Raw genomic sequence first — 16,338 nt, forward strand, 5'->3', positions numbered from 1 at the left:
TATGTATTAAAGACGCCGTATATCGTTCCGTTAGGTTAAAAGGCTATTCTTCTAATTAGTGTTTTTTTCATGGCTATAGCTCCTAATTCCCCAAAATATTAATGGCAATTTCTGTAAATATGCTTTTTTGTTAACAAGAAAACAAGGGCATTCTGGATATAAAAACAATCTAGTAATTAAAAATAATTATATGTTATTCCAGTAATAATAACATGAATTGATGTTATTTTAGTAATCTTCCCTATATATATTGTATATCAAAATCAAAAACTGATAATATAGCTTGCCATCTTGCGAAAATCTGTTTGGAAACCAAATTCTTTACATCCTTTTGTAAAATCTCTTTAGCGGATTTACAATCGACACGTAGTAAAAACCTTTTGTTTATTAAGTCATCCTGAAATTTAGAAATACAGTTTACTATAGATAAATTTTCTTTTTTAACCGTTGAATAATTCTTTTGGGGTCCTAGCCAAACTCCTGAACGAAAACGTACTATAGACTCTTGTTTTGATTCTGACATATTTTGTTTAAGTATCCTGCCATATCCTATTTCTGATGCATCTGTTTCTACTATCATAAATGCATTAGGATGTGGTATAATTAAGCAAGGTAATGTTGTGACCTTCTTCTTAATATCTTGAACTATACTAGTATGCATACTAGACCATGGGACTGGATTCTTCTGTAGTCTCTGAAATAATGGTTGTATTATTTTTCGTATATTAGGCAAAAAATCTGATATATAATTCAAGCATCCTAAAAATCGTTGTAATTGAGTTTTTTCTTTTATTTCATCAGGGAATTTATTTGTAAATTCTATTGATCTAGAAATATATGTTATTGTTCCTTGGTAAATATTATGTCCTAAAAATCTGATTTTTGTTTGAAATATTTGCATTTTCTTAGCAGAAACTACTAATCCATGTTTTTTTTAACTATGTTTAAGAAAGTATATAAATGTTTGAAATGTTGGTCAATAGATTTCGAATATATGAGTACATCATCTATATAGACTATGGAAAACGTGGAGTAAGGGTTAAAAATTTCATTCATAATGTTTTGAAATTCTGAGGGTGCATTTTTTAAACCGAATGGCATGACATTCCATTCATAGTGACCAAAAGGTACAGTGAATGCTGTCTTGTATTTATCTTTTTCAGCTATTTGAATTTGCCAAAATCCACTTTTCATATCAAATTTTGAAAATATACAAGCATCATATAGTCTTTTTAATAGGTCTCTTTTATTTGGTATTGGGTATCTTATCCATTGTATAACATTGTTTAAGGGTTTATAGTTAATTACTAGGCGAGGCACACCTCTTTCTTTTTCTGCTTGATTATTTACATAGAAGGCTGAACAACTCCAAGGTGATTTAGATTTTCTTATTAATTTGTTTATCTAATAGCTCTTGGATTTCCTTTTTACAATGTTCTAAAAGTTCTTGATTCATTTGTATGGGTCTAGCTTTAGTTGAAATATTTTTCTCATTAAATTCTTTTCATAAGGAATTTCAACAATATGTTTTTTCCTTTCCCAAAAGGCATTTGGGATCTCAGAACATACTTGTTTTAATAATTCATTTTCTAATTTCTTAATTTTATTTATTATTAATGGATCATTTAATTGTTTCTCTATTTGCTGATATTTTATTTCTTGTTGTAGGTATTGAATATGTTTTTGTTTTCCATTTATTAGGTTTATAGATTTTTCAATAGTAGAATTTTGTAAAGCTAATATTTCTTTGGTTTTCATTGGAGATAAAAATTCAAATATTATTTTTTCTCCAACTATTTTTGTAGTAATTCCTAGTTCAGTGACTTTAAATGGGTAAATTTGTGTAAAAAAGGGAGTTTCTAATATTATTTCTTGGCTTAAATTTTTTACAAGAATAAATTGGGTCTTAAAACAATACCCTTTATTACAAATCTTTTCTTTTGGTAGTTTATAGTTTACCTTTAAACTACTTCCATTTGCTCCACTAAGTTTTTCATAAGTTTTTTCATAATACTTAGTTGGAACTATTCCTTCTCTAATACAGTTGTAGTCTGCACCTGTGTCTAGTAAGGCTATTATTTCTAGTTTAAAATCATAGCCTATATGTAGGGTGATTTTTGTATACCATTTTTGGTAGTTTATTTTATCTATTATTTGAATATATTCTTCTTCATCATTAGTTTCTATTTGTTTTTCAGGGTTACTTGTGGATGGAACGGTGGGTGTAGATTGGCGAAAGTTTGGCTTATTTAGCATTAATTTGTAGTTGTTCTAATTGTTGTTGATGTACTATGTGTTGTAACTCTTTTACTTGAGACTTTAAGTTTTTTACTTCTCCTTGTAGTTCTCCGGTAGTTACTTGTTTAAATAGATTAGGCGATGGATATTTTTCTAATATCTTGCTAAGCCTAAAAGGTTGTGGGGTAGAGAGTTGGGTTTCTCTATGTATAATATCTTTTAGTTTTAGAAGATATTCTTTTTTAGTTTCTGGATCATTTATTTTATCAATTATGTCTATTAGAAATTGTTTATCTATATTTTTAGTAATTACGTTTATTGTCTTACAATTGAAAATATCATCAGAACAATTCTGAGAATCTTCTCATGATGATTTACTTTGGTCTTCTATAATATCTAGGAAATGTTCATTATTAGATTCTTCTGAGTTTTCTGATTCTGAAAGGAGTAATTTTTCTAGTTTTTCTCTAATATCTTGTTGATCATGAAATATTTCATTTATTTTTCTTTTCATTTTGCATTCATTTGATTTATGACCAGGTCATTTGCAATTCCAGCAAACATTTTTTTCTTTTCTAATTGGGTCTTTTGGGGTTTTATTTTTCATATAATAAGGGTTAGAAATTTTTTTTGAATATTTTTTATTCTTATTATATGGTCGTGAGGAGGTAAAACTTTTATATTTTTGAGATTTGCGTTTTTCTCTAGAGGGTGGAGTGAGACGGTGGTAGCCATATTGCTCGCAAAAGGAGCCCATAGTTTCACCGAATCTGAATTTACTAGTTTGTTGTTTATCTTTATGATCTTGACATATTTGTAATCCTTCTTTTTTAACAAAGGCGAACAACTGACCATAGGTTATAGAATCCCATGGAATTGGTTGACCACCAGAAAAATCTTTTAATTTACTTATTAGTTTTTCAGCAAAAAATGAAGGTAATCCGGAGATAAACCTTTCTTTCCAAAAAGGTTGATTACAATCATTTCTTTGGAATATATTGGTTATAAATATATCTTTATACCATTTAAAATCTCCTAGGGTAGGGCATCTAAGATTTGTTAAGACTATTTTTTTACTAGTTAGTTCTTCAGTAGGATTACCTACAAAGTGCATAGTCATTGTATGTGATAATACTTCTATAGCATTTTGTATTTGTTCTTCTTCATATAGCCCATCTTCCCCTTCTACTCGTCTAGTTTCGGTATGGTTTATTATAGAGTATTGGGATAAAGTATCTAATGCGTTATCCCACCAATATTTTAGTGCTCCATTAAATCCTGAAATTAGGAGGACACATGCTTGTTTATACGTCAAGCCTTTCGCTTTATAGGCTAAACCAGCAATCCCCATTTCTTGAAATAAATTCATCATTTCATATTCTGATCTACCATCTATATTCCATTCGTATATACCTTCTCCTGTGTAAAAGTTTGCGGTTGGGAATTTATGATGTTCTTCAAATAATAGGTCAGGTGGTGAATGTCTAGGATAATATGGTTTTTTGAGGGTTGAAGTTTTCTCTTTATACGATTGATTTCTATTTCTTCATCAGTTTCTATCTGACTATTTTCATCGATATTGTTTATACCTTTATTTTTATCTAATAGTTCTACCCTACTAGAAATGGTTTTTAAGATTTCATTTTCCGGAAACTTAACTGGTTTAGTTAAGGGTTTAAAAAGAGGTGCTGATATGGAGCTAAAAGGATGTGATAGGGTTTGGTGATTATTTATTAGATTATATTCATCCTTGTCTAATTTGTTATCTATGTGATCTATTTGTCGTGAGATAGTATGAAGTATTTGACTTTGATCATTGTTTTGTTCGTAAATTATCTTTATATCTGCTACATTTACAATGTCTTTTTCATCCCTATTTACTCCAGTTCTAAATGGAGTAGCTATTACTTGTCTCTGGGGTGTATATAATTTAATATCCTTTAAAGGTGGATGAACTGATTTTATTTTTTCTCCATTAGTCATTTCCCAAGTATTATACAAAGTTGAACTAGTATTAATTGATTCAATTTGATAAGGATAGTCTATTTCATTTTCTTGAGAGATGTTTCAAACCATGTAAAAAATGGAATATTAGTTTTTATTTTATACATATGATCATACCAATATTCTCGATAACTGATAGTTGTTTCTTTAGTAAATGTTTTAAAATACCATTGTCTTTTGTTTTTGTTCTTATCGGATAAAAATTCTTCTTTAAGGTATTGTTTATTAATTTCAAAATCCTTTGAAATAACATTTATTGATTTAAAGTCTGAGGGTGTTGGAGAAGTGGGAAAACTGGATCTTACTTCAGAATTTTGAATAGGTTCAGCAATAGGTGCTTGAAAGTTAATTGGGATTTTTTCTGGATTCCTAATTGAACTTTGTTCTATACTTTCATCTGATTCGGTACTAGCTCTACCAGTTCTGTAATCAGAAAAGGAAGACCTTGGATAATAAGAACTAATTTTTAATGATGATGGTTCTCTAAAAGATCCAAATTTTAATAATATTTTACCATCAGTTCGTTCAGTTATACTAGTAATAGTTTTTTGTTCAAAATTTCTTGGTGGTTGGGTAAATATCAATTTTCCATTGATCAGGAATAGTAATTTCTGTCCATTTTAATTGCTTAGGAGTATAAGTAGACGTGGGGGTATCTTTACTATGAACAGCTAATATTGTTGTTTCTCCTTTGTCGTCTTGTAATAAACATCTAGGATTAAATTCTGATGTAGATTGCTTAAAGTATATCCTATATAATAATAAATAGCCATGTCTTTCTTGTTGAAACTTGATTTCAGGTTGGTGTACTTTTAAAACTAATGTATTAAATATTGTTGGATCATGTAGACTTACTTGAAAGTTTGGAGCACAATTAAAATATACAGCTCCATTACATAAGTTTGTTTGTACTGCTCCTAATAAGGAGTCTTCAAATTTTAATAGAGTTTTATCTCTTAATAACATAAGTATTGGAGAATCAATTCCTGTCCTAAATAAAGGTTTGATTGCTATTTGTATTAATCCGAAATGAATATATGATATGTCATGGATTTTACCCACTTTTAACCATGATTTATATATGTTTTTGGAATCAAAAGGATGCTTTTAGTGTCTTTTCAGAGCTTTTACAGGTTCAGGTACTAATTGGTGCAAACTAGCCATTATGGAACTAAAATGGAGACTTTACGAAGGAAACGATATTGAAGCTATCGACCGATGAACACTATGGACATCGACCGATAGAGTAACACAAAGATCGATCGATAAGGACACTCTTCATCGATCGATAGAGAAGTCATCCGAAGTGATTAATTATAATGGAAGCCCTAATCACTTCACAAGAAGTTATATTATTTGCACTTAAGTCCCTGGCCGCCTGTTAGGCTATATTTAATAGGGTTTTGTAATAGTTTAGAGGCAGACTTTCTTAGAGACCTTTTGAAGATTGAAGATAAGAGAGAAGCATTTTGCTACACTTTGAGTGAGCTTAGGAATAGAGAGAGAGATCTGCACTGCAAACCACATAGAAGATCTTGAACTCCCTTTGTTTTAGTATTTACTATTTCTCATACTATTTTATATTTAAAAGCATTATTCAAACCATCATGATTTTGTCTCCCATGAATATGTTTGAGTAGTCTCTATTGTTAGATTTAGGTTTCTCACTAAGGTTAACATATGTATTGAATAAGTCACTGCTAGGGTGTTTAAAATATAATTCTTCTTCTAGTTTCACTTAATGCTATGCTAAGGATTTGATCACCCTTAACCTAGATAATATGACTAATTTGTGCAAGTGAGAACTTGGAAAATACCTGAAACCAACTAGTCAGATCTAGTTCCTCTAAGCATCAGGCGAGAGTCTCTGCTTAGTAAGGTCTATAGGACCAATCCAAACTCGCCCTTAAAACTCATTGGAAACTATATCGAGCGATACGACAAACTGTATCGACCGATATAGCGAAAGGTATAAGAACGATATCGCAACGCGAGAATCGATCGATACTTTCTTGTGGTTATCGAGCGATAGCTTGTAGCCCGAGATCTAATTGAGATCAATAACATAGTTTGAGTTCAGAATTATGAACAATAAAAACCCTAATTTCTTATATACATGTTAAACCTGAGAAATACCTAAGTCTAGCTACCCTTAAATCCTTTAAAACTAATACAATCAATCAAGCAATTACTTGCTTACCTTGCAATTCATTTAAACCTCCTAGTCTAGCTTTATTTCAAAGACTAAATAATCTGTTGTGTAGGCCTAGAGTCTCTGTGGATTCGATCCCTAAGTACTTTGATGAGAGTTATTCACTCCTTAGGTTAATTTGAGTGATATCAATATAGTTCAAGTTTTTTCTTTTATACTTTTCTAGAGCCATAGAAGATAATAATTTAATTTCTTCAAATTCACTTTGTAATGATATAGTTTGTTCATGTTCTTTTATAGAATATGCAGTTCTAAAATCGAAAGTTTCTATTTGATATATATTTTCTGGACTAATATGAGGTAGTTGATCATGTGATATTTCTTGATTAAAATTTGTAACTTTTGACATAATTTCTCTTGAATTAATTGTTTTTTGAGACGAAGAAGAGGATGCATGCTTTGATTTAAACCATTTCCTAACTGAAGATGACATGTTTAAAGTATACTATGACTCAAATTTAAATGCAAACTAACCGATTCTTAACGAGGACGGAACGATGGCTTACCAACGGACTCACTGCCTTTAGGACTTACAGCCGGGAACACCTAGGTTGACAACGCACTCGGCAAGATTCTGATAGTTTGATTTACAGGAGGGAAAAGTATAATTTAAGCATATAATCTTTAGCTTAGAAAAGTTTAACCAAATAAACTGAAAATAAATTACTGGAAATATAGTACTTATAATTGCCAAAAATTGATGGCTCTGATACCATTTACGTAGCTTAACCCAGGTTATGTTATATAGAATTATAATTTATAATTTAAAGATATAATATAAAGATTGTATAGCATAAATTATAAAATTTTAAAGACTAACTGAAATGATAAACAGTGTATGATTAAAACTTACTTTTAACGTACTAGTTAAACTAAAATATATATATAATAAATAAATATACAATATAAAAACAGAAATATCATATTAAACATTTAACGTAATATTATAGTTTGATATAAAAGCAAAAAAATAGAATAAATAAATATACAATATAAGAAAAAAATAAACAATAAATTAATACACAATATCAGAAATTTAAAAACTAAATTAAACATCTTTCTAAAAATGTATATTGAAATTAGTAATTAGCAAATATAGAATATAAAATTAAAATTTACATTAACTATCTATCAAACATATCAAAATAATAACAAATAAATATACAATATAAAAAATAGATAGAATACATTAAAAATCTATCCAAAATTGTTAGTAAAATAAATAATATGTAAATATACAATATAAGAAATACAAATATTACATTAAACATCTTTCATAACTTTACCATTTAATATAAAGAAAAATTAGAATAATAAATATACAACATAAGACAAATGGATAATAAGTAAATACGAAATATAAGAAATGAAACTACATTAAACATCTATCTGAAAATATATAATTTTACATTTTTATCACTTCCAAATATTTTTATAAGTAGATATACTATATGGGAAATATATAATAATAAGTAAATATCAAATATAAAATAGAAATATTACATTAAACATAAATCTTAATATTATCATTTGTTATAGTAAATATATACAAAATAAGAAAAGTTAAAAATATATACAAAATAAGAAAAAATAAAAGTAAGTAAATATACAATATAAAAATGGAAAAATAAATTAAAAATCTCAATGAAAAAATGGATGGTAATATAAATAATAAGGAAATATACAATATAATAAAAAATATTACATTAAACATGGTAATATTATATAATTAAATATACAATATAAGAGATAGAAAAACTACATTAAACATCGATATCAAAATGTATAGTTAATTAAATAATAATTAAATACACAATATAAGAAGATACAAATATTGCATTAAACATCTATTACAAAATTAGAATAAGTAAATATAAAATATAAGAAAAATAAATAATAAGTAAATGTAAAATATAAGAAATAGAAAAACTTCATTAAAAATCTATCTGAAAAAAATATAATAAATAAATAATTAGTAAATATAAATATTAAAGACAGATATTACATTAAAAATCTTTCGTACTATTAAAATTGTATATAAAATAAAATAAGTAAGTATACAATATAAGAAAAGTTAAATAACAAGTAAACATACAATATAGAAAATGAAAAAATACCTTAAAGATCTTTCTGGAAAATGTGTAGTTTTACATTTTTATTATTTTAAAATATTTTTATATAAAGAAACTATAAATGATTTTCAATGCAACAACACTCATCGCGATTAATATGGTAGAACGAGCTATGAAGGTGAAATAGTCACATGTACAAATATTGGTAAAAAAAGTTTCACACCAAATAGTCATTTTATCTTTAATAAAATGACTATTGGTATGATTTGGAGATTTTTGCAGAAAATTTTAAAAGGTAAACACATTAGAGAAGATAAATTAATGATTTGTTCTTGGAGAAAAAAATTGTTTTTTCGAGTCGACATATTTCATGACAAAAGAAAATGATGAAAAACTTAGTTTGCGATAATAATCTTTTATTTTTGGGTGTTGTGTATAAAAGTAAATGCCAATTTTAAAATTTTAATATTATATTTAGATTAAAACTATAACTATTAGTTAGATATTTATTTCCTAAAAATAATCGAAGTGATATATTAACAGAAGCTAAATTAGAACAAACTTAGAAAATTATTATTTTTATTTCTAAATAACTAGACCATGTTTAGCTAAATTTATGATTTTCAAAATAAATAGATAATTTTGACGTGAAAAATATAAAAATTAATAAAACATTTTAAATATATTTTAATTATTTGTATATATGTATCCGCCCGTAGAGCGGGTTTAATCCTAGTAAAATAAAAAGCTTCAAACTAATACTTCTAGTGAAGCCTTTTTTAAAACAATTGTATTGAAATCCTTATGAAAAATATTTGTATTGCACAATGTAATATATATATACTATTAAAAGTAGCCTTTCGAGGCTCCAGAGAGCATCTACATCCGCGAAAAAAACTCGTCAGAAAGATGCCACGTATCACTGTCACCAAAAGAAATAGAAAAAAATAAAATGTAAATCTAGGGGAAAATAAATAATAAATAGTAAGTAAAATATACATATTAGAAATAGAGCTATTACTTTAAACATATATCTAAAATAACATATATTTTACATTTTAATTATTTCCAAATATTTTCTAAAAATGGTAATATTACAATATTAGTAAATATTACATTAAAAATATATTTGAAATAACATATACTTTTATATTTTAATTATTTCGAAATATTACATTTATACTAATAACATGGACTATTTAAGGCTCTGTAGAGCATCCACATTGGCGGAATTGTTTTCCCTAAAGATGCTACGTGGTATTATTATTAAAAACATTAAATAAATAATAAGTAAATATACAATAAAAGGAAAATAAATAATAAGTAAATATACATATAATAAATAGAAATATTACATTAACATCTAACGTAATATTATCATTTGATATAAAACAAAAAAATTAAAATAACTAAATATACAATATAAGAAAATATAAAAATTAAATATACAATATAAGAAATAGAAAAACTAAATTAAATATATATCTGAAAAATTTACAGTAAATAAATAATAAGTAAATACACAATGTAAGAAATAAAAATACTACATTAAACATATATTTACAGTATTTGAATAACTAATTATAAAATATAAGAAAAATAAAAAATAAGTAAATATACAATATAAAAATATAAAAACTACATTAAACACCTATCTGGAAATATATAATAAAATAAATAATTAGTAAATATAAAATATTAAAAATAAAATATTACATTAAAGATTTATCGTAATATCACAGATGTATATGAAAGCAAAACAATTAGAATAAGTAATATACAATATAAATATATACATTAAACATCTATCTAGACAATGTGTAGTTTTATATTTTTATTATTTTTAAATACTTTTATATAAAGAGACCGTTTATCTCGAACTCAAACAAATCGCTATAAATCTCTTTGTAATGCAACAACACTCATCGTGACTCATATGGCAGAACAAGGTATCGAAGGTGAAATAGTCACATATACAAATACTGTTAAAATATTCATATTCTCAATAATCATTTTATCTTGGGAAAATTACCAAAACGGAACAAAAATTCAGCATGGTTGTCCCTATAGTATAAAACCATCATTTAGTTGTCCCTTTAGTATAATTTTTTTCATAATCCCAAAATTAACCCTTGATTAATCTAATTAAACACATTAAACTAATAGAATTTAAAAAAATAATAATTAAAAACGTTTAAAAAGGGAAAATAAAAATAAAAACTTTTATTTTTTTAAATAAAAATAACTTTGTAAAACTTAATAAAAATAAAATAAAATAAAAATAAAAATAAAAATAATGTACAAATTTTTTTAATCAAAACGTTAAATCAACCTAATAAAAACAGTTTACAAAGTTTTATTTTTTATAAAAAGTTTAAAATGTATATAAACTTTTTAATTTTATCAAAATTTTTAATAAAAAAATTGTATTTCCATAAAGTTTGTTTAAACTTTTTATTAAAACTTTTTGTAACGTTTTATTTTTATTTTTATAAAGTTTACAAATTTTATAAAGTTTGTTTAAAGTTTTTATTAAACACATTATACTAAAAGAATTTAAAAAAATTATTTAAAACTTTTTAAAAAGGGAAAATAAAATAAAATTTTAAAAAACAATTTTAATAAAATAAACTTTGTAAAAATAAAAATAATTTACAATTTTTTTAATAAAAACGTTAAATAAACTTATTAAAAACATTTTACAAAGTTTTATTTTTATAGAAAGTTTAAAACGTTTTTAATAAAACTTTAATTAAATAAAATTTTTAAACTTTATAAAAATAAAAATAAAACTTTATAAATTTTTTTAATAAAAACTTTAAACTAACTTTATTAAAAACATTTTACAAAGTTTTTTTTATAAAAAGTGTAAAATGTTTATAACCTTTTTAATTTTATTGAACTTTATGATAAAAATAAAAAAATTTAAATGTTTTTAATAAAAATAAAATTTGTAAACTTTATAAAAATAAAAATAAAACTATACAAAAAATTGCACCTAACTTCAAAACACCACATGTTGTATAGATATGTATCATATAGAACAAGAGTTTATGAAAAAAAATCAAAAGAAAAACTATGGAAATACCATAGATTAATGAAGAAGACAAGGGAAAATCATTTTTTTAAAAAAAATTTGACAAGTAAAATCGAAAATAACACGTTTTAGAAGTTAAAATATTTTTATGAGATTTTTAGAATATTTCTTTAACTGAAACTTTCATTAATTTTCGCAAAAATCAGGTAATCTTATCCGTAGAAGGCTCCTTCTAAAAGTTTAGAAGATTGACAAAAATCCAGAACACGCTTTCTACTTTTAGTAGACGTAAGAGTACATTTTAGAAAATACATTCCGCGAAATTTAGAGTACTTAATAAAGGTAGAAGATGCATCCGGACGAAAAGTAGATAGCTTTAGGATTAGTAGAATGCGCAGTCCAATTATTTAGAAATTTAGTAAATAGTAGAATGTACGTTCTAAAAATAGTAGATGAACGTGTTTATTTTAGAAATCGTTTTCTACTATACCATTTTCCGTAGAAGGCACATTCTACCTTTAGTAGAACGTATTTTCAAATTTTTATTTATCAACTTTTTGAAGAAAAAAAAATATCAGCTTGTGTATATATGTGTTTTATTAATTATTTGTATTTTTATATTTTTTTTTGATTCACAAAACTATTTATTTCATTAGTTTTCAGAAATACAAAAGGTAAAAAGGAGAAAAATTGGACAAAAAAAGATTTATACCAAAGGGACAACACCCTTGTTTTTTGTTCTCTATTGACAATTTTCCCTTTTATCTTCAATGGTCTCAGACCACCATTCATACATAAGAGAAGACAATTTTCAAAAATAGTATACTATGCAATGACCATAAATAAAAGCCAATGATAAATATTGAAATCAGTGATTCTGAATTTGTCTAAACCATTTTCAGTCATACAAATTAACATCATCTGAAAAATTAAGCATCTTACAAGCAATGACGGATCTAAAAGTTATCTTGATCCGGGGCATACACATATTTCTCAATAATATCAACAGAGACATTTGATAAAAATGTTCAAAAATACACTGAAATTTTAAAATCCATGGTGGACAACTGCCCCACCCTTTGTCTATGTACATCCGCCACTGGTTACAAGAAGGAAAAGGCTCAAGAACTAGAGTGAGTAATATTGTCTACATAGAAATCTTCAACAACATCTTCCAATAGTAAGGTCCGCAGATCTTAATTAAATCTATTTAAATATATATATATATATACACAAAAACAATATACATGGAAATTCACTATACAAGTTCATAAATCAGTCAAATACAAAGAAAAATCACGCCGATTAAAAAAGATGAGAAAATATAGAATACAAAGACAAGAAGCGATGAAGGAAAGCCTTTTTTATATAAAAAATACGCTTGGATAAATTCTCATGCAGTTAGTGAAGAACCAAGTTACAAGAAGTGTTTTTCATATGGCTTCATTAATCATAGTTTCTTCATCTCTAGGGATGAGTGTCTTACATATTCTACACATTTAATCTTGCGACATAGCGCTTGCAAGCATAAAATAAATCTAGACTAGAGATTGTATTTTGAATAGAGAAAAAATGTAGAGATTGACAAGAGAAAAACGGGAATATTATCATGCACATGATTGTTTTTGGCATGATGTTATATAGTACTAAACAATAACTAAAAAATCAATTCCATATCTATCATAAACAACCACACCATCTATAAACACACACAAGCAACAGTAAGACACAATCAAATCTATCATAAGCAACTGAAACACAAGGAATCAGAGATACTACCAAATCCATCTTAATCAAACACACCAATCATAAACACATCCACAATTAATATTACAAGTTTAAAAGTATATAATATTGATCTTTAAGATGTATACATAGCAGGATCTCAAAAGCAATAAGTAGTGGTGTTGCCATAACAGAATGAAAAGGAACTCAATGCCACAAAAAAGTAGTTTAAAAGTTACAAAATAACATGAGGTTAACAAAAAGAAAATGTGATAACCATAAAATATTTCATAGATGGAGCATGCAGCAAAATCTACCACAAAAATTCACAGCACAAAACAACTTTAAAAGTGTAAATATAAATATGCGGATAACATAATTAAATGATGATAAATGTTTCTATTTTAGACATCGTTAAACACAAAGATCTAATTTTATAGTTTGTACGCAAACTAAACTTAGTCAAAACTAAATATCATAGAAACTCATCAACTAATTTAAATTATTATCTTAACTTTGGGTATACAAAAAAAAAGTCAAGATAGCAATTACAAAAAAGAAAGAAACTGATCATCATAATTGATAAAAAAACATGATCAAGCTTGAGAGCGAGAAGAATGGTGAAGGAGAAGAGAAAACTATGCGATGAAATTGCTTGAAACGACTTCCAAACTTTTCTCCAACTCACTATTATTCTCTGCACCAATATTTCTTTACCTTTAAGTCTATAAATCAATTAGAGAAACTGATTGTGTGAAACATGAGATTTTTGCGGTAAAATTCAAGAAGCAAACAAGTTAGAGAATAGAAAAGAGCTTGTTCTTGAAAAAAGGTTTTTTCAAGCCGACAGATTTCACGACAAAAATAGATGATGACAAGCTTAGTTTACGATAATACCATTTTATTTTTTGTGTGTTATTGTGTATAGAAGTGAAGGAAAGTTTTAAAATTTTAACATTAGATAGATTAAAGCTACAACTATTAGTTAGATGTTTATTTGCTAAAAATAATTGACGTGATATATTGTTAGAAGCTAGATTAAAACAAACTTTTTAAATAATTATATTTTATGATTTTTAAAATAAATAGACTATGTTTACCTAAATTTATGATTTTCAAAATAAAAACACAAATTTAACATGATAAATATATAAGAAGTAATTTAATTTTTATCTAAAAAAAATGTAAAAAAGTTTATATATATTTTATTTATTTTTATATTTTTGTACCCGCCCGTAGGCCGGGTTTAATCCTAGTAAGTATATATATATATATATATATATCAATATAAAGAGTTTTAAGCAGATCTAACTTAACTGTTATGTCTATGGTTAATCTGTGATAAATTTATTAATTTTTTATGTTTACTTTTATATTTTGGCTAAATTATATACATGTAAATTATGTGAATATAACTAAATTTTATTTGTAAGAAAACTATTTCCGTGCGTAGCACTGGCGGGCTACACTAGTCTCTTATATTACTGAAGATATTATTTGATGTTTTATAGTAATCAATCCATCTCAAACGGTAACAATCATCTATATATTGACCAATATAGCTCTGAAGAATAAATTGAAGTTTTCCTTCTAAAATCAGTTAAAAATTCCCATTAATATTGGATATGGTCTTTTGTATTCATACTTTCCAAAACATGTTGATTACTAAGGCATTTGTTGATTATGACTATATATACGGTCGTATTATCTCATCCAATACAATAAACAGAAAATAAATTGGCACAGAAGAGTGAAAAGTAAACTCACACATCAAAAATCATGAGATCTGCTAGTATTTTTTCGCTTTCTTGTATTCTCATGTTCTTCATCATGAACAGTGTCAAAGGTAAGGCATCGATTTTCTATTTCTGTTTTAATTAGTTACACTTTAACTTTTACCTATTGCTAAATACGTTCTCCAAGAAGTTGTAGAACATGTAGTGCTTTACATTTGTTGAATTATTAATAAATATATTCTTTTATTTAAAACTTTACGATTTTGTGTGAATTATATGAAATAATAGACGTGGAAGCTGGATTAACTCCCATGGATAACAAATGCGTCCGCCAGAAGGATATATTTGTCGGGGGATGCGGTCGTGATGGAAACGAAATGTGCATAAACGACTTTGTTCAGAAAGGCAATGATTGGCCTTCTAGTTGCGAGTGTGACAACCTCCATGACAAACATGTATGCCGATGTATTATGCCCGGGAAGGATATTTTTGCCGGCGCATGCAGTCCTGACGGAAACAAAATGTGCATAAATGAAGTTGTTAAGAAAAGAGGTGAAGAGAATAGGCCTTCTAGTTGCGACTGTGATAACTACACGGACCAACATTTATGCACATGTGATTTTGATTGCTAGCTTTTGTTATAAAGCTCTATAAACAAAACTCTATAACAATGAATAATGAAGAATAATACAGAATAAACTAGTTTTGTTGTTGTGTGTGCGTAAAATCATAAGTTTTTTAATAAGTCATAAGAAGTTGCACAAAAAAAAAAAAAATAGTGGCAAAACTTAATAAACCTAATCCCCTATATATTAATCCTAAAACACTATAACATATTTTTGTAGACACGTGTCATCGTCAGGATGATTCTTAGAATCCTTAGAAAGATAAGTTGGTCCAAATAAATATATATATTATAGTTTTGATTAAACTAACTATTAAATTAAAAACTATGGAATTACATTAAATAAATTATTTATTTAAGTAGAAGCTACGTAATTAGCTAATATAATCAGCATATATATGACATTTAATGATATGAATCATATAAAAATATTTCTATAATTTTTTAAAATTTAAACTATAATTTTATAAATATAATTTTTATATTAATTATAATTTTATGATTTTTGATATTTCTATAATTATATAAAATATAAATATTATTAACTTATTATCTAATTATTGTTGCATCTGGTGGTTAACCAATTATAAGTATCCCGCAAACGCACCAATTTTTAACCGCAATACCAGTCGTACAAATCTCTTAAGACCACTAAAAACCACAACTATTGGTTATCGCAAATTCCCGCA

The 16,338-nt window shown here is 26.1% G+C and overlaps 1 protein-coding gene across 1 annotated transcript; it reads left to right on the plus strand.

Annotated features, from left to right (window-relative positions):
- The first annotated feature begins 15,067 nt into the window (after positions 1 to 15,067).
- Positions 15,068 to 15,656, plus strand: LOC108836829 (putative defensin-like protein 235). Its single transcript, XM_057002504.1, has 3 exons — positions 15,068 to 15,134; positions 15,313 to 15,454; positions 15,575 to 15,656. Exons 1-3 carry the CDS (start codon positions 15,068 to 15,070, stop codon positions 15,654 to 15,656), a joined length of 291 nt encoding a protein of 96 aa, XP_056858484.1.
- The last annotated feature ends 682 nt before the right edge of the window (positions 15,657 to 16,338 follow it).

Source organism: Raphanus sativus, chromosome 2, assembly GCF_000801105.2.
Source record: "Raphanus sativus cultivar WK10039 chromosome 2, ASM80110v3, whole genome shotgun sequence".
Lineage (NCBI taxonomy): Eukaryota > Viridiplantae > Streptophyta > Magnoliopsida > Brassicales > Brassicaceae > Raphanus > Raphanus sativus.